The following is an 18,546-nucleotide window of genomic DNA, read 5'->3' as shown; positions in this document are numbered from 1 at the left end:
AGAGAGACAAGGAGGTGGGGAAGAGACTGGAGCGACAGGGAGACATGAAGCAAGGCAGGGACAGAGAAAGCAGACCCCTCCCCTCCAGGCAAAGGCCTGTAGACCCACCTTCCCTCCTAGGACCACCCAGTGATGGCGTCTGTGTGGGTCTCTGGGGCTCCTGCACCCTCTGAGCCGTCTTGTCCCCAAGCTCCCTTCCCTGCCCCTCCGATGATGCCCATCCGTCATGCTTACGGTCTGGGGGGGTGGTCTGAGCACTGCCAGCCTGTGCCCCTCCGGCCCCACGTTGGCCACACAGACACTCGCGACACAGGAAACTCAGTCCTGCCTCCCAGCCTTTGCCCCTGCGCCTCCTGCCTCGGGGAGTGTCCTTCCCCAGATTTTCGTTTACACGCCTGGCCCCTTCTGGGCACTCAGGTCTCAGCTCCCGTGGCCTTCCAGACACACCCTGGCTCTTGCAGCCACCTCCCCCACCCACCCTCTGTCGCATCACAATGTCTGCTTCCTTTCACGGCAATCAATGCCATCTCCAATTATGTGGGGGGGGGGGGGGGGGAGCGGGGAGGCGGTGTCTGTTTCCTGGCTCACAATCTGCCTCCAGGGCTCCAGAGGGTTGTGCCTGCCTCGTCCCCGTAATCCCCCGCCTACAAAAAGACCCAGCACACAGTAGGCGCTCAATAAATGCGTGTTGCATTAAGGACACACTCGATGGCGACAGAACGTGTTGTGCACGTGACTCTGTGTGCTTCCCTGCCTCCTCGTGTCCTGTGTGCGTCTCGTGTTTGTATGTTTCTGCGGTCGGTCGCGTGCTGGGTGCGGGGCCCTGGGCCAGCCGGGGTTTGTGTGTTTGGGCTTTGGGGGACTCACCTGGCAACGGGTGTGTGAGTGTCTCCACGGGTGGCCCTCTCCGGCCGTGTCCCGGCAGCTTCACGTTTCTAGGGGTCCACGGGCCTGTTGCGCCCCGTGCGAGCGCCCGCAGAGCCACACGTGTGCAGCCTGTGGGCGGGACAGGGTCTGACCAGCTAGAGAGCACCAAGCTGTGTTTGCTGGTCCCCGCAGCATCCACGTTTGTCACCGTGGCCCGGTTCCAGGTACCAGCATGGCGAGCTCGGGCTTGGAAAGACGCGCACGAGGGCGCGCCACTCTCCAGCATTTTCCCCAGGGAGGCTCGGTCGCCACAAACGACCTCCACGGCCCCGGATGAGAGAATAACGAAGCGAGACAATTAGGGAGGGGCTGAATGTCTTCATTTTACTACGGCAAAGCCACATGACGTAAAATTTAGCACTTTAACCTTTTTTTCGATTATTTATGTATGTATTTATTTTGAGAGAGGAAGAGCGCGTGAGCGGGGAGGGTCAGAGAGACAAGGAGGGAGAGAGAGAGAGAGAGAGAGAGAGAATCCCAAGCAGGCTCCGAACTGTCAGCGTGGAGCCGGGTGTGGGGCTCGAACCCACAACCTGTGAGATCGTGACCAGAGCCAAAACCAAGAGTCGGACGCTCAGCCGCCTTTGGCCACCCAGGCGCCCCCACTTTAACCATTTCTAAGCACGCAGTCCAGTGGCCTCAGGCACACGGTACGGTACTGGGTTTGAGTGGTCAGTACTTTCATTCTTAACATGATTTCTGTATCTGCAAGTTTATATAATTAAATGTTTTAGGATGACAGCAGTTAACAGGCAGCCTGTAAACTTCCAGAACACATAACAAGGGGCTCTGGGAGCCGGTCTCCTCACGGGCCCCTCTCCGGCCTCCGGGTGGGCGCTCCCGCGTGCCGGCACACGGTTCCGCGTGGCCCCATTCATCATGTTGTGGTCACACCCGTGCATGTGCCCGTGGACCCCCCGGTGTCTGCGTGTAAGAGCCTGGGTGAGCTGAGCCCTGCGTGCACCCAGGGGTCTCTGCAGGTGCACTGCTCTCTCTCCACCCCCCACCGAGTCTCCCCGGACCTGCGGGTATCTACACACCCATGCGCGAGGGGGCCCGTGTCTCTGAGGACACCTCGTGCCCAAGTACCCACTCCAGTGACACTCTGGAGCCGTGTCTGAGCGTTTCCTCCCGACTGGACGCTCAGTGCATCAGGTCGGTGTTGAAATCAGCTACGGGGGGTGTATTTACACCACAGGAGTCAGCACATGCTGCATACGCATCAGGGCTTCTCTCTCTCCCTCTCTCTCTGCCGGAGAGGTGGTTGTTAAACATTTACCAGAACACCACAGGGAGCCAGGTCGCTCCGTGTGTCCATGTGACCCCGTGGGTCCCCACGCAGGAGCCAGTGCGGGTCCCTGGGGATCGGAGCACCCGTGTCTCTGTGCATACAAGATCCGTGTGCCCTGTGCACCTCTGTGCACCCGTGTGCCCGGGTGAGGCCCTGGCACCCCGTTCCTCTTCGGCAGTTGGTTCCACAGGAAGCCGCTGGGGTGGGGGCGAGGCTGCTGAGACTCCCCGCCCTGCTCCCCACCCCACTTCTCAGGGTGCTCCAGCTGTGCGGCCGGGGAGGCTCCCTGCTTCTAGAACCTGGCCTGGGCTGTCCTCAGACCCCTGCCTCCGCCCAAGGCTGGGGTCCACAGAGGCACCGGGAAGGCGGGCAGGCGGTTGAGAAAGAGGAAGCTGAGGCAGAGTTGGGTCACCCTGCGGTTCCCGAGGGCCCCACCAGTGCTCCCCATGGGCCGCCGGGAAGCCTTAGCCATGGGTCGTGGGGGCCACAGGAGCTGGTAGCCGGGCTGGGTACCCACGGCAGCGAGGACAAGCCTCTCTCTGGTGAGTGACCTTCACGGGGGCCTGGGGGACCAGTGACCAACAGAGACAGAGTGGCAGTGGCGGGGGGGGGGGGGAGGCAGGGTCCTGAGGGGCAGCAGAGACATCACAGGTTGTTTCCCTCCACCTTCCCGCCAGCCTGCTTCCTGAGTGGGCGGGGATGACCGTTTGACCCGCCTGTCTGTTCTGCAGAGGTCTGTGCCCCCAAAAGGTCACCCCCCACCGGGGCCTGGGGTCCACGACACGTGCAGCCGACAAGACGAGAAGATAGAGCCCCCTTGTAGCCAAAGCCTGCTTAAGGGACACAGACAGGGGGTCAATGAGGGTGCTCCCTGGGGCAGAGTCCCCACCCGGGCGGACTTCGCTTCCTAAACCGGATCGCGGGGGCCCCCACGGACCTCCCTGAAGCAGCATCCAAAGATTGGGGCTCAGGCGTCTGACTTTCAAAACAAACGCTGCCTCTTAAGGCCGATGGCAGTCGTGAGCTGGGCCCACCCCCGTCTTCCCAGGTCCTCTGAGGAGGAGGAGGATGCCGCTCCCGGGACGCCCTCCAGGTCAGAGCTCTGACCCCGGGAGGCGCCCCCTGGCTCCCAGCAAGGCCCACCTTGGGGAGCCTCACATCCGCCCGCCTCGGGGTGGGGCCGAGGGGGGAAGAGGGCTGCGGTTCGAGCAGGGCACACCCAGGCCTGCTTCCGCCCAGCCCCGGGGCTGCCCAGCCTGCAGGCGGCTTCAGTCTTCAGGCACCGTGGGGTCGGTCTGGTGGCCCAGGAGAACCGGGAGGGAGTGAACTTGGAGGGGAGAGCTGGGGCCCGGGAGGACGGAGCTGGTGAGTTAGGCTGAGGGCACAAGGGGAAGGCCTTGAATGCCACGCTCAGGGGGCGCATTCCCCAGGGTGTTCCGCTGGCTCAATCGCCCGATGTTCTGAGGACCGAGGCGTGACCACCAAGCAGCTCTGGCCCTATTTGTTCACCGGGCCAAAGGGTGTCCCAGGCCTTGCATGTGAATCTTAGCACGGTGCCGGGCGCACAGTAGGAGCTCAAGAAGCACAGTAGGAGCTCAGCCTGCCGGACCCAGAGCCTTGTTTTCCTGAGCGGGGCCCGGACAGGTGTGCGTCTAGACACTTTCTAAGTCACGCCTAAAAGAGAGAGACTGATGGCGGACCCCAGTCTCTGCCATCTCCGCAGGCTGGGCTCTGGTGAGAGAGGGCCAAGCAGAAATGGCAAACCCGGCCTTGGCCTCCGCCTGAGGCTGGCTGGCCCCTCGGGGGGGGGGGGGGGGGGGGCGGGGCTTCAGCACCCACAGAAAGTCCTCCCACCTGCCCACCCCCCGGAGATCGGGGAGCCCCGAGAGGCGTCCGCAGCCCGTGCAGGGAAACGTGTGTGGCGGGAGCAGGGGCATTCAAACCGCAGCTCGGCTCCGCGGGCCATTCTCCGGGTTTCCACGGACGAGCCTGGCCGTCTGCGTATAACTGAGTGCGCGTGTGTCCGCCATTGTCCGCGTGTGCTGGAGGGCGCTGGGTGCTGCTGTGCAAAGTGTGGGTGTTTTTGTATCTTTCCGCGAGCGGAAGATGTGCGGTCACCTACTCACACTATGAGAGCTGACCTCCCGAGGGATGTGCAGATGGGGAGGAGGGCACGTGATGGCCAAGGGCAGAGTTTAAAGGTCAGACAGAGAGGGGCGCCTGGGTGGCTCAGTCAGTTACGTGTCCGACTTTGGCTCAGGTCACGATCTCACGGTTCACGGGTTCTGCGCTGACCCTGAGGAACCTGCTTGGGAGTCTGTCTCTCCCCCTCTCTCTCTGCCTCTCCCCCACTTGCACTGTCTCTCTTTCTCTCTCAAAATAAATAAACTTAAAAATAAAATTTAAAAAAAAAAGGCCAGACAGAGAAAGGAAGATAGCCAAGGCAGAAGGGAAACTGTAGGACGAAACAGGAAGGAGAAGCTTGGGGCGTGGGGTGGGGGAGGGGCGTTCAAGAAAGAAGGGGTCAGGAAAGGTGAGGCTGGAAACTCTCCCATTGGAATTAGTCCCCCGAGAGATCTAGAAGACTGGAGGGGTCTTCTAGAAGACACTCAAGCGGGTGTCAGGAGGCAAAGGCAGGCGTGCAGATAACCCTTCGGGAAGGGAGGGGACAGAGGGTCACTGAAGAGAGGAGTGACAGACAGCCTTTTCCTCTGAGGGGGCGGCAGCGGGCCAGGACTCCAGAAAGAAGAAAGCCTTGGTCCTCTCACCAGTGACAGTAGTTTGGGGCTGGGAGGTCACAGAAAGGATCTGGGGAGCCGGGGGGAGGGGGTCAGCAGGGAACAAAGGATTTTTCAGACGCAGGGAGCGAGGGTGCAGTAGGGAGGCCCCACCACCAGGGGGCAGCACCGGCACGGCCACGCGCGCTGACCGGAGCCCGCACACCTGACCTCGCACGCAAAGCCCACGCAGCCGACTCACACGTACACAACCGCGCGCGGACACGCAGGAACCCGGGCAGGGACCAGGTAACAGAAGCAGATTTCCCCAGGTCCCAGGTGAGCCTTGTACATCCAACCCCACAGATACCATCCGGCCTTCAGGCACACACACCGGATCGCAGGGGTTTTTTTAAAAAACAATATTCAGCTATAAAAAAGGAGGTCCTGCCACTTGGGACAACATGGATGGACTCCGAGGACACTATGCTAAGTGAATAAGTCAGACAGAGAAAGGCAAATGCTGTATGATCTCACTTAAACGTGGAATCTGAAAACGGCAACCAAACCCATAGAAAAAGAGATTGGATTTCTGGCTTCCAGAGGCAGGGGGTGGGGGTGGGGGGAGGAACTGGAGGAAGGGGCTCAAAAGGGACCAACTTCCAGTGACAAGATAAGTTAAGTCCTGGGGATGTGATGCGCACAGCGTGGTGACCAGCGTTAACGCCGCTGCTAAGAGAGTAGAAACTAAGAGTTCTCATCACAAGGAAAAAAAAGATTTTTTTTTTTTTTTTTTTGCATCTAAATGAGGTGATGGAAGTTAGCGAAATGTGTTGTGGTCATTCCACAGTATATGAAAGTCCAGTCATTATCCCGTGTGCTTTAAAAGCACAAGGTGCCGTGGGTCCATTATATTTCAATAAAACTGGGGGAAGGGCGCCTGGGGGGCTCAGTCGCTTAAGCGCCCGACTCCTGATTTCTGCTCAGGTCATGATCTCATGGCTCAGGAGTTCAAGCCCCGAGTTGGGCTCTGAACTGATGGCACAGAGCCTGCTTGGGATTCTCTCTCTCCCTCTCTCTCTCTGCCCCCCCCCCCCAACTCACACTCTCTCTCGCTTTCTCTCAAAATAAATAAATAAACTTAAAAAAACAAAACGCTGGGGGGAGAACCACCCAGATGTTCCTATTCACCCCCACATGGGCAACTTGACACCCAAGATTTGCCCTCAAACACACACTCACAGGGGCGCCTGGCTGGCTCGGCTGGAAGAGTGTGTGACTTTGATCTCAGGGTCGTGGGTTCGAGCCCCACGGGGGATGTACAGATTACTTAAATAAATAAAACTTAAACACACACACACACGCACAGATGTGAAAATACACACTCTGTGTGCAGACTCACAAACGCAGGGTCAAAATCACAGCCAGTGGTGCACACACACACACACACACACACCCAAGCTCACCTCAGGACCCAGTCTAAACTTGTCTTCTGAGGACCCCAATGTCACCACCACTCACAGTGCTGTTTTCTTCGGCCCATCCTGGGAATGTCTAGTCCGGCCAGGGTGAGACGCCTATAGATGGAGGAGGGGTGAGGGGGGCTTGTGCTCAGGGCTTGGCCTTCCCCCCCAGGCTGGAGTCCCTGGCCCCCCGGCCCCCCTGCCCCCCTGCCCCCCTGCCCTGGCCCCAAGCTCCCATCAGCTGATGCATCTGGCCGCCCCTGGCGGCAGTCTCCGCCCCTCTTGCTGGCAGCCCCATCCTGGCAGGGCTTCCCGGCCAAACTCCTGCTTCAGCCCCTGCTGTGCACCCACCACTCTCGCGCGCGTGGGCCCCCATGGCTAACTCAGCGCTCAACCACTCCTGGCCAGCCCTCTCCAAGCGGTGGCTGAAGCGGTGGGCCTTCAAGAGAGGTAAGGGGGCGGGCAGTGGCCAGCAGGCATGTCCCCCCGCCCCCAGCAGGGCTCCCTGGACAGCCTGGAGCCTTTCCTTTGCCTGGGGCACAGGCTCTGCCTGATCCGGCCCCAAATTCCATGATCCCTAGTCCCCCGGGGCCCGACAGAACATCACAGACTTGTGGGGTCCTTGTCACTTCAGAGGAACCGTCTCCCCAGGGTCAGCCAGGACCTTGTGTCGGGAGGTAAATTTGCAGAACGAGAATCCACCCCAGAACTCCCTTGGGGCACCCTGGTGACTGGCTGGGGGTTCCTGCTGCTGTTTGCTCCTGGGCGATGGCAGGATGGAAGCTAGGGAGGCAGCCAAAGAGAGGGGGTTTGAGACTCCGAGGGGTTCTGGAAGACACCTCCCTCAAACACAACACACGAAAGGGGTTGGCGGCGGTCCCCTCCCGGGTCCTGGGGCCTCAGTTTACTTCTGTGGGGGCTGGAGAGGCCCCTTGTATTATATCCCCCGAGGCCTGGGCGAATCGCTTTGGCAAAAAGACGCTTCTCCTTAAATCTCAGGATGAGTTTTCCCTTGAAGATAACCAGCCAGTATCAGGGGCCACAGGGTGTGGGGGACAGTGTGATAGGAGCCTCCTGGATGTCCTTCCTCCCGTGCCTCCCACCTTTGCCCGACCCTCGCCCACTCCAGTCCGCTGCTTAGCCTCCACTGTCACCTGCATGAGCCAAGTGCCTGTCCAGGGTGACCGTGAGTGTTCATGCAGGGGGGAAGCCAGGGAGAAGATTCATTAGCTCATTCATTCCGCAGACTGGTTGAGGGCCTAATGTGTACCAGGCACCCTGCTTGGGTCAAGAAGGAGACAGGAGTATCAGAGGACCTGGAGGCTGGGGCCGGGGAGACAGAGGGAGGCCCGGAGATTGGGACGCGAGAAAAGAATAGCCAGAAAGGTAGAAGTTGCTCGCCCGTTGTTGAACCCTCGTGATGTTGAGAGAGGCTGAGCGACTTTTGCTCGAGGTCACATAGCAAGCGCATGCTGGAGGGGCCAGGATCTGGAAACAGTTCTGTCCCAGAGCTACCTCTGTGCTGTGTTCTGACTGGTAAAGCTGCCAGTGTGGGCAGCCGGAGGGTCTGGGGAGGGCTTTTAAATCCACCAGTGGATGGCAATACCAGAGAACAAGTGCATCAACCATGGACCCCCCAAAGTCCCTGTCTGGGACCCAGATCCTTATGAAGTTCCACCCGCTCCTGGCCTCTCCGCCCGGCCCATCTTCCTGCCCAGGCACATTGAGACTGATTCACAGGCTGGCAGGTGGGGGAGTGAGCTGAGGAAACCAGCAGTCACTCTTACACCCTTTTATGGCTGGGGCTGCAGGGGCTAATGGTGGAACCTGAATCCAGGCTCCTTAGCGAGAAGCATGGTGCTGGGGAGTCGAGTCTTTCCTCACAATGTCCTTCCAGGCTTTAGCCCTGGGAGGAGTAGGGAGATACATAGGAAGGGGGCTTTTTTGTGTGCCCCTCTCAAGCTCTGTAACTGGCCATCTGGACACCTAATGGGACTTCCTGGGAAAATGATAGGGTTGGATTTGGGGAATGAAACAAGGCTGGGGAAAGGGTAGTTAGGACCTGCAGGGAAGTTGCCTCACCGAATCCGTAATGAGTACATTCTGTGCCTTAACTGGGTTTCCCTCTTGCCTGGCTTCTCTGACTCTGTCCTGCCCCCCTTCTATCTACATCTTCCCCGTCCCCCACTCATCCCCTCAGAATGCCATTTCCTTAATGTAACGAATGCCTCGCTGTCTCTGGACACTGCCACCCCATCTATCCCAACTATCCATCCATCCACATATCCATGCATCCATCCAACCAGCCAGCTAGCCAACTATCCATCCATGCATACATTCATCTAACCAATGATCCATCCATCCATCTAATCATTCATCCATCCGATCAGCCAGCCACCCAACTACCCACCCATGCATCCATGTATTTGTGCATGCATGTATCCAGCCACCCAACCAGCCAGCTAGCCAACTATCCATTCATGCCACCATGCATCTATCCATGCATGCATTCACCTAACCATCCACCCATTCGTCCATCCATCTTATCATCCATCCATTCAACTAGCCATCCATCCATCCATCCAACCATCTAACCATCCATCCATCCAACCACATAACCATCCACCTATCTTACCATCTAACCATTCACCCATCCAACCATCTACCCATCCATCCATCCAAACAGCCAGGAAGCCAAGGATCCATTCATTCATGCATTCCAGCATCCATCAATCCATTTATATAACCATCTAACCACCCAACCAGCCAACCATCCAGCCAACCAACTATCCATTCATCCAGCCATCCAGCCAGCTAGCCAACTATCTAACCATCCATCCACCTATCCAACAATGTATTCACTCATCCATCCAACCATCCACCCTTCCAATCATTTATTCACTCATCCATACTTTCATCAGCTTACCACAGGATAGCCTGGTGGTTATAAACCCCTGCTTTGGAGGTAGAAGTTCCTGGGTTCACATCCAACTCTGCCTCTTACCGGTATGGTATGACCTAGGACAAGTTCTCTAAGCCTCAGTTTCCTCTTTTGTAAAGGGAGCACTCAAGGGCTTATGAGGATAGAAGAACGCAAAGTACCTGATAGGCTTAACACTAGGCAAGGTATACAGGAGCTGATTAATACACATAAGATTTTACCACTTGGGGCTTGGGGATGTGAAAGCGGGTCAGATATAGTACCTGCCCCCATGAACCTCATGGGCTGCAGCAGGGGTCAGCAAGCTTTTTTTCTGAAGTGCCAGAGAGTAAGGTCACGTGGTCTCTGATGCAACTATTGAACTCTGCTGTTACAGCATGAAAGCAGTCGTAGATAATACATACACAAATGGACGTGACTTGTGCTAATAAAACTTTATTTATAAAACCAGATGTTGAACCAGATACAGCCCATGGAACTCCTGGCTTAGAAGGGAACAAGTAAATGGGGCACCTGGGTGGCTCAGTCGAGTAACCATCTGACTTCGGCTCAGGTCATGATCTCACGGTTTGTGGGTTCAAGCCCCGTGTCGGGCTCTGTGCTAACAGCTCAGAGCCTGGAGCCTGCTTCAGATTCTGTGTCTCCCTCTCTCTCTGCCATTCCCCCACTCACTCTCTGTCTCTCTCTGTCTCTCAAAAATAAACATTAAAAAAAGAGAGAAGGGAACAAGTAAACGCATTACAGTGCAATAGCGGGGTAGAAATTGTGGTTGACCATTGTTTGCGCGAGAAAACCCCAACAAGAATTGTGGTTGGGCAGGGAGAGAACGGGGACTGAAATTCAAACAATGGCAGAGAAAAGAAAAGATGATAGAGTGGAGAAATGTCAGGGAGATGAAATTGACCGGACTTGGTGTCCTGAGGGGTAGTGAGGAGGGAAGGCTGGTCTCCAGGTTTCTGGCCAGGTCACTGGGAAGATAGTACGGTCACCCTGCCACAGGGACATAGGAGGAAAGAAAACAATGAGTTTGGTCTTGGCAACTGGAGGTTGGAGTATGGATGGGAATACTAGGCAGCAGTGACCAGAGGCCCCTGGAGACAATGTCTGGAGTCTGGGGGAAGAGAATCTGCCATCAAAATCAGAGTTCAATGTGCAACATCAGAGTCAAGGCTCAGTCTGTAAGCAGGGTCAGGATTCAGCTTGTGGCACTAGGATGGAAGCTCAGTCTATGACACCAGGATCAGGACTCGGTCTATGATGTTGGGCGGGGGCTCAGTCCATGACACCAGGATCGGGCTCAGTCTATGATGTTGGGTGGGGGCTCAGTCCATGACATGAGGATGGGGCTCAGTCTATGATGTTGGGCGGGGGCTCAGTCCATGACACCAGGATCAGGACTCGGTCTATGATGTTGGGCGGGGGCTCAGTCCATGACACCAGGATGGGGCTCAGTCTATGATGTTGGGTTGGGGCTCAGTCCATGACACCAGGATGGGGCTCAGTCCATGACACCAGGATCGGGCTCAGTCTATGATGTTGGGTGGGGGCTCAGTCCATGACACCAGGATGGGGCTCAGTCTATGATGTTGGGTTGGGGCTCGGTCCATGACACCAGGATGGGGCTCAGTCCATGACACCAGGATGGGGCTCAGTCTATGACACCAGGATCAAGACTCAGTCTATGATGTTGGGTGGGAGCTCAGTCCATGACACCAGGATGGGGCTCAGTCTATGACACCAGGATCAGGTCTCAGTCTATGATGTTGGGTGGGGGCTCAGTCCATGACACCAGGATCGGGCTCAGTCTATGATGTTGGGTGGGGGCTCAGTCCATGACACCAGGATGGGGCTCAGTCTATGATGTTGGGTGGGGGCTCAGTCCATGACACCAGGATGGGGCTCAGTCTATGACACCAGGATCAGGTCTCAGTCTATGATGTTGGGTGGGGGCTCAGTCCATGACACCAGGATGGGGCTCAGTCCATGACATCAGGATCAGGTCTCAGTCTATGATGTTGGGTGGGGGCTCAGTCCATGACACCAGGATCGGGCTCAGTCTATGACACCAGGATCAGGACTCAGTCTATGATGTTGGGTGGGGGCTCAGTCCATGACACCAGGATCGGGCTCAGTCTATGATGTTGGGTGGGGGCTCAGTCCATGACACGAGGATGGGGCTCAGTCTATGATACCAGGATCAGGTCTCAGTCTATGATGTTGGGTGGGGGCTCAGTCCATGACACAAGGATGGGGCTCAGTCTATGATACCAGGATCAGGTCTCAGTCTATGATGTTGGGTGGGGGCTCAGTCCATGACACGAGGATGGGGCTCAGTCTATGATGTTGGGTGGGGGCTCAGTCCATGACACCAGGATGGGGCTCAGTCCATGACATCAGGATCAGGTCTCAGTCTATGATGTTGGGTGGGGGCTCAGTCCATGACACCATGATCGGGCTCAGTCTATGACACCAGGATCAGGACTCAGTCTATGATGTTGGGTGGGGGCTCAGTCCATGACACCAGGATCGGGCTCAGTCTATGACACCAGGATCAGGTCTCAGTCTATGATGTTGGGTGGGGGCTCAGTCCATAACACCAGGATCGGGCTCAGTCTATGACACCAGGATCAGGACTCAGTCTATGATGTTGGGTGGGGGCTCAGTCCATGACACCAGGATGGGGCTCAGTCTATGACACCAGGATCAGGTCTCAGTCTATGATGTTGGGTGGGGGCTCAGTCCATGACACCAGGATGGGGCTCAGTCTATGACACCAGGATCAGGTCTCAGTCTATGATGTTGGGTGGGGGCTCAGTCCATGACACCAGGATGGGGCTCAGTCTATGACACCAGGATCAGGACTCGGTCTATGATGTTGGGTGGGGGCTCAGTCCATGACACCAGGATGGGGCTCAGTCTTTGACACCAGGATCAGGACTCAGTCTATGATGTTGGGTGGGAGCTCAGTCCATGACACCAGGATGGGGCTCAGTCTATGACACCAGGATCAGGTCTCAGTCTATGATGTTGGGTGGGGGCTCAGTCCATGACACCAGGATGGGGCTCAGTCTATGACACCAGGATCAGGACTCGGTCTATGATGTTGGGTGGGGGCTCAGTCCATGACACCAGGATGGGGCTCAGTCTATGACACCAGGATCAGGACTCAGTCTATGATGTTGGGTGGGGGCTCAGTCCATGACACCAGGATCAAAGTTCAGTCTATGACCTTTGGCATCAGGACTTATAGCTTGTGACACAAAGATTGGGGTTCAGCATGTTATACCAGGATCAGAGTTGAGTCTGTCATCAAAGTCAAGTCCAGCCTATTTTTGGCTCAGAAGCTTCCATAGAAAAGGTAAACTCATCCCTGGCCTTTCACTTTCAGCCTGTGGATTGCAGAACCCAACGTCTGAGGTTCTGCCTTTGGCCTCTACAGGCTGTCGAGGCCTCAGGCCTCCATGAGGCCCCTGCCCAGTGAAGCAGGCAGACCCTTCAGTCTTTCCTGAGGCCCCCTGGGCATGAGCAGGGGGTGGGACTGACCCTTGGGCCAGCTCCACCTTCCCTCCCAGACTCGCATCAGCCTCCCGGACTCTCCCCCCCCCCCCCGCCCCACATCTGGTTTTTCTCCCTCACAGCCTGCTTGTTTTATTCCGACATTTCTCTGAGTCATAGATGCGGCCCTGGCTTCAGGGTGGGGAAGGCGGGAGAGGCGAGACTTAAGGAGGACAGCAGAGCAGAGGCCCTCCGTCAGCCCCGGAGGGCGGCGGGAGCACAGGCGTGGTGGAAGCAGTGACGTGCTCACACACTGTGGCAGGCCCGGAGCACCAAAGGCTCGTTCACCTTGAAGGAAACGGAGCAGCAGCCCACGTGCACCTGCCCCACCAAAGTTCTACAAGGGGCCCCGGGAATGTCGGGAGCAACAGTTTCATTGAGATGTGATTCACACACCAGCCGGTTTACCCATCTAACGTGTTCAGTTCGATAACTTTAACTACATCCGCAGTATTACGCAGGCATTGCGACAGCTTTAGAACACGTTCATCACCCCAACAGAAACCGTATCTTTCAACCATCACCCCATAACCCTCTATTTTCCCCAAAGCCCTAGGCAACCACTAATCTGCCTTCTGTCTCTACAGATTTCACCTGCTGCAGGCATTGTATATAAATGCACTCGCGTAGCATGTGGTCTTTGTCGACTGGCTTCTTCGCTTGTAAGGTCTTCAAGGTCAATCCTCACGTTGCAGCAGTGTCCAAACTCCCTTCCCTTTAGTGGCTGAATCCTACTGCTCCGTGCGCCTCTGCCACTCTTGTGTATCTATTCGTCCACTGGCGCCTATTTGGGTTAGGGACATCACCAGCCTTCCCCTGTGCCAGCAGCAATGGTCGCAGGCAAGGTGGCCACAGACGTATCACCCTAGCTAGACCCTTTGGAGAATGGCAGCAGATGTTGGCTCGTAATTATCCTGGCTCAGCATTAACTAGGACGGTCCATGGGGTCACCCAGCCACAGGGGACTCAAGCTGCGGACCTAACTCGGCACTTTCCAAAGGCATCTGACCTCCCACTCCCCACCCCATCTCGGCCCCACCTGAGACCGCCATTCCATTGCTGTCACTTAGGACGCACTGGTCTCCTCCCTGGTTTTGGCAGAGTCAGGGATGTCTTGGGAGGGGGGTTGGAGCAGGGACGATGTCGAGGCAATGCGAGGAAATGAAACGCACATGAGAGAGGCACCACAGGTCGGGGGCGGACAGAGATTTCTGGAAGGAACAGGGTGAGGTCTTCAGGCAGGCAGCCTCAGAGCAGGAACGGAAGGGGAGGGTCTCAAGCAGCAGGTCCTGCAGGGGCGGGGACCAGGCACAGAAGGAATATCCTGGTGGACATCAGTGGCCGGGCTAAGAGTCTCAATATTCCTCCTGCAAGCGATCAGGAGCCTCCGCGGGGATTCGAATAGGTAGGGGGACTGTGCTGGCTGCATTATAAAGGGCAAGGGGAGAGAAAAAGTGGGTACACCCCCCCTTCCCACAGCAGGGGGCTCAGCCCAAGACCCGACATCAAGGCAGGGCACCCTCCTGACCTAGAGGGCAAGGAAGGTGGCCAAGACTGGCCAAGTGCCCCAGGCCTACGCTCCACACACTAGGGCCCCTGCATCCTCCCCACAGCTCTGAAAGGCAGGCGTTGTCACGCCCACCTCCCAGGTGAGGAAACTGAGGCTCAAAGAGGTCCTTTCCCCAAAGGTGTGCAACCATTAGAGGCAAGTCCAGGCAAGGACACAGTCTGGTTGACCCTAAAGTCCTTGTTTTCTCCTCTCTGCCATGGCAAACCAGAAAACCCTGAAACTTCAAATACGACCCAAAGGCAGGGGTAGCCTGGGGTCCCCCCATCAGAGACCCTCCCGATGTGGGCACCGGGCGCTTGCGCTCGGTCTTAAGGAGCCATTCTCTCGAATGAGGGCTTTTGGCCAGAGCAGGTATGACAAATCAATTTCATCTCACGAGTCCGCTCTGAGGAACTCTCAGGAGCTGCTAGAAACGGTCCCGGGGCGGGGGAGGGGGCAGGAGGGTGGGAGTCCGAGGGGCTGAATGATCAGTCAGCAGGAAAGAGCCTCCTGTGTGAACACAAACGTCTGCCACAGGCTCAGGAGGCAGGGTGGGGAGGTGACGGCACGCACGCGTCTTCGCTTCAAGATCTTTGAGACCATCTCCTTCCACCAGCCCATCTTATAGATGAGGCAACCGAGGCCCCGGGAGAGCAGCAGCAGCTGCAGAACTCAAGAGTCCTCTCCCCTCAGCCCGTCGCACTTGGCCCTGACACCTCGTCCCTCGTTTCTCTACAGGTTCTGAGCCCAAGCCATGTGTCCAGCCCTTTGACTCTGAAGCAGCAACAGCAGCCACCGGGAGCAGCGGCGGCGGTCCCTGGAGGCCTGGGCGCCCAGACTTTCCCACCATGGAGGATGAGCAGGCAGGTGTCTGGTGGCTGAGACGGGCGGGAGCCGACGACAGCAGGGGCGGCACATACACTTTTAGGCGTGCTTTGTACCAGGCGCTCGGCGTGCATTATTTCCGAGAACTCTCATTAAAACCTGACAAGGTAGCGACCGTCCCGTTTGACCAGCGACGAGGGGGCTGGAATCCTTCCTGGGGCAAGGAGTGGGAGGGAGGGATGTGGAGACGCATGGGTGCACGGAAGAAGGAGGGACTGACAGAGGGATGGGTACGCGGACGGACGGACGGATGGGAAGAAGGAAGGAAGGGTGGGCGGGTAGACAGATGGAGGGAAAAGGAGGAGAAAGCTTCCCCGGGGAGCTCCGGGCCACAGCAGCCTTGCAGAGTGGTCCCCAGTCAGGCTGAGGTGGGCAGACCACACATCTGCTGTGTCCCCACATCAATCAGGCGTGGCCTGTGGGCGGCTCAGGAAGAGGTGTGGCTTCCTGGAAGGGGTCTGACAGCCGACAGTCACCTGCTGACATCCTTCCCAGCATCTGGGTTGGCACGTCTTTGCTGAAGGGGGGCCTGGGCGGCATTTTACACCACCCCCCACACTAAAGGAGGGTCCATCACAGTTAAAGCACACGAGGCGTCCTGTGTATCCGTCCTTTCATTTTGTAGGAGGAGAGACTAGGGCCCAGCAGGGTAAGAATCGGCCCAAGTGGGGGGGCCTGGGTGGCTCAGTCAGTTAAGTGTCCCAAGTGTCTGAGTGTTGGTTTCGGCCCAGGTCATGTTCTCACGGTTCCTGGGTTCGAGCCCCACATCGGGCTTAGTGCTGCTGGCACGGAGCCTGCTTGCGATTCTCTCTCTCTCTCTCTCTCTCTCTCTCTCTCAGTCTCTCTCGTTCTCTAGAAAAAAAGACAAGACTCGCCCCAAGGGTCAGCAAGGATCCAATGTGCACAAAGACAGGAGCAGGACCCAAGTGCAGTTCAGGGCTCTGGACCTCTTCCCATAGGAACTGTCAGCTGCAGGCAGTGGGGCAGATGAGGTGGTAATGGGGGGACCCCTCCCCCGCGTCCCTGTCATTGTCATCTACTTGGTCACCAGAGTTGGAGGCCAGTGGAAGGTACTTCCCTGTCCCTTCCCTCCTGCTCTCTCACCCGAGCCCTGTGAACGCTGCACCTGCACCCCTGTCCGTGTTTCTCCTTTCTCCTCCGCTGCCCCGGTGGAGGCCACCAGGACCACTCACCCCCCCAGGGGTCCTACTCACTCCACCAGGCTTCCCCTCCCCACTCCCCCCTCCTGGCCCATCTCAACTCTGCATCTTGCACACGATCTTTGATCTTTCCACTTTCCGATCTTTCCGAAGACAAACCACAGTCGCACCCCCACCCCCACCCTGCCTGAACTCCCTACCACCGATATTTGGAACTTAGAGATTAAGTTCTTAGGTGATCTACCAGGCCTGCTGATCCGGCCCCATCTCCCCCCTCCACACCTCCAGACAGAAGGAACACCAGTTGTTGGAAGGCAGCGGGATCCCTCAAACCTGCAGGCTGCTGAACATCCTGTTCTTTTGATGCCTGGAGTGCCCTCACCTGTGGCCTCTGCCTCACCAACTCTTATTTGTTCCTTCGCTATCACCTCCTCCGGGAAGACCCCCTGATTTCTTTTTCTTTCTTTCTTTCTTTCTTTCTTTCTTTCTTTCTTTCTTTCTTTCTTTCTTCTTTCTTTCTTTCTTTCTTTCTTTCTTTCTTTCTTTCTTCTTTCTTTCTTTTTTTCTCTTTCCTTCTTTCTTTTTTCTTTCTTTCTTTCTTTCTTTCTTTCTTTCTCTTCTTCTATTTCTTCTTCTTCTTCTTCTTCTTCTTCTTCTCCTTCTTTTTTACATTTAATAGGACACTTCTTGAAAGTCTCCTGTCTACTAATTGGTAAGATGTAGACCTTTTTAAAATACATGAAACTTGACCAATATGTGAAACTTGACCAGTTCGAGAGATCATTTACATGTCATGTGGACACTATTTTATGTGGTTGGATATAGGGTTTTTTTGGTTTGGGATGAGCCCTGGAAGGTATCTAAAGATTGTCTAAATTTTCCCAATTGGGTTGTCCTTAGTAGTTTTTTTTATTTTTATTTTTTTACTTTTATTTATTTTTGAGAGACAGAGCGAGAGCAGAGGAGGGGGGAGACACAGAATCCAAAGCAGGCTCCAGGCTCTGAGCAAGTGTTCAGCACAGAGCCTGATGTGGGGCCTGAACCCACGAACCGTGAGATCATGACCTGAGCCGAAGTCGGACGCTCCACCGACTGAGCCACCCAGGCGCCCCAGGTTTTTTTTTTCCCCCCTTTTAGTAACAGAGTCTTTTTATTGATAACTTCCCAACAGCATCTGTAAACATCGGGTACAAAAATACTCCGTTTAACTCTGTTTCCCAAGGTCTCAGCTTGCTCCAAGGAGGTCCTGGGAGGGGCCTGCTGGGCCCTGAGGGTTCACACCTCTGGTCAGGGAAACACAGACCTTATCAGGCTTGCAGCTGAACGGCCCGCCTCCATCTTGAGCCTCCTACAACTGTCTCAGAAGCCTCCTTGAGATACCAACTGGAGACAGCATTCAATACTTTTGTTGGAGGAAAAGGCAGGGAGACCAGAATTAGTAGGTGCTGGGATGGGTTGGGGTGAACTCAGACCCGACAGTGCTGATCACACACTTTGAGGTGGTCTTGACCAGGGCATCGGGGCAGGGGCCTTCTGGCTCCGGTCTCTGGGAGCCTTTAAATGTTTAGAGCAGACCTCGAGCCTGGCTCTGGAAAAGCTCCCTTATGCCCAGCCCATAACTCCAGCTGAGCTGGTCATCCCCTGGCCTGGCCGAGGGTTGTGCAGAAGACTTAACAGGTTTGTTTACACAAACGATTACATTGGTTTTGTACTTGAAAGTAGAGGGGAGGGGCGCCTGGGTGGCTCAGTCGGTTGGGCGGCTGACTTCGGCTCAGGTCACGATCTCACGGTCCGTGAGTTCGAGCCCCGCGTCGGGCTCTGTGCTGACAGCTCAGAACCTGAAGCCCGTTTCGGATTCTGTGTCTCCCTCTCTCTGACCTTCCCCCATTCATGCTCTGTCTCTCTCTGTCTCAAAAATGAATAAACGTTAAAAAATTAAAAAAAAGAAAGTAGAGGAGATTTTCTTTCTTTCTTTCTTTCTTTCTTTCTTTCTTTCTTTCTTTCTTTCAAGTAATCTCCATCCCCAATGTGGGGCTCAAACTCTCAATCCTGAGATCA

The 18,546-nt window shown here is 56.2% G+C and overlaps 1 protein-coding gene across 1 annotated transcript in view; it reads left to right on the top strand.

Moving 5' to 3' along the window:
• The first annotated feature begins 3,437 nt into the window (after window positions 1-3,437).
• ARHGEF18 (Rho/Rac guanine nucleotide exchange factor 18) overlaps window positions 3,438-18,546 on the top strand; it is an 85,384-nt gene continuing 70,275 nt past the window's right edge. The window contains exons 1-2 of the mRNA XM_045053098.1: window positions 3,438-3,583; window positions 15,182-15,306. Coding sequence (XP_044909033.1) covers window positions 15,292-15,306 — 15 coding nt within the window. The 5' untranslated portion in view covers window positions 3,438-3,583; window positions 15,182-15,291. The remainder of the gene's footprint in view (window positions 3,584-15,181; window positions 15,307-18,546) is intronic.

This window comes from Felis catus, chromosome A2, assembly GCF_018350175.1.
Source record: "Felis catus isolate Fca126 chromosome A2, F.catus_Fca126_mat1.0, whole genome shotgun sequence".
NCBI lineage: Eukaryota > Metazoa > Chordata > Mammalia > Carnivora > Felidae > Felis > Felis catus.
Note: the sequence above shows the minus strand (reverse complement) of the source record. Positions and strands in the feature narration are given on the sequence as shown.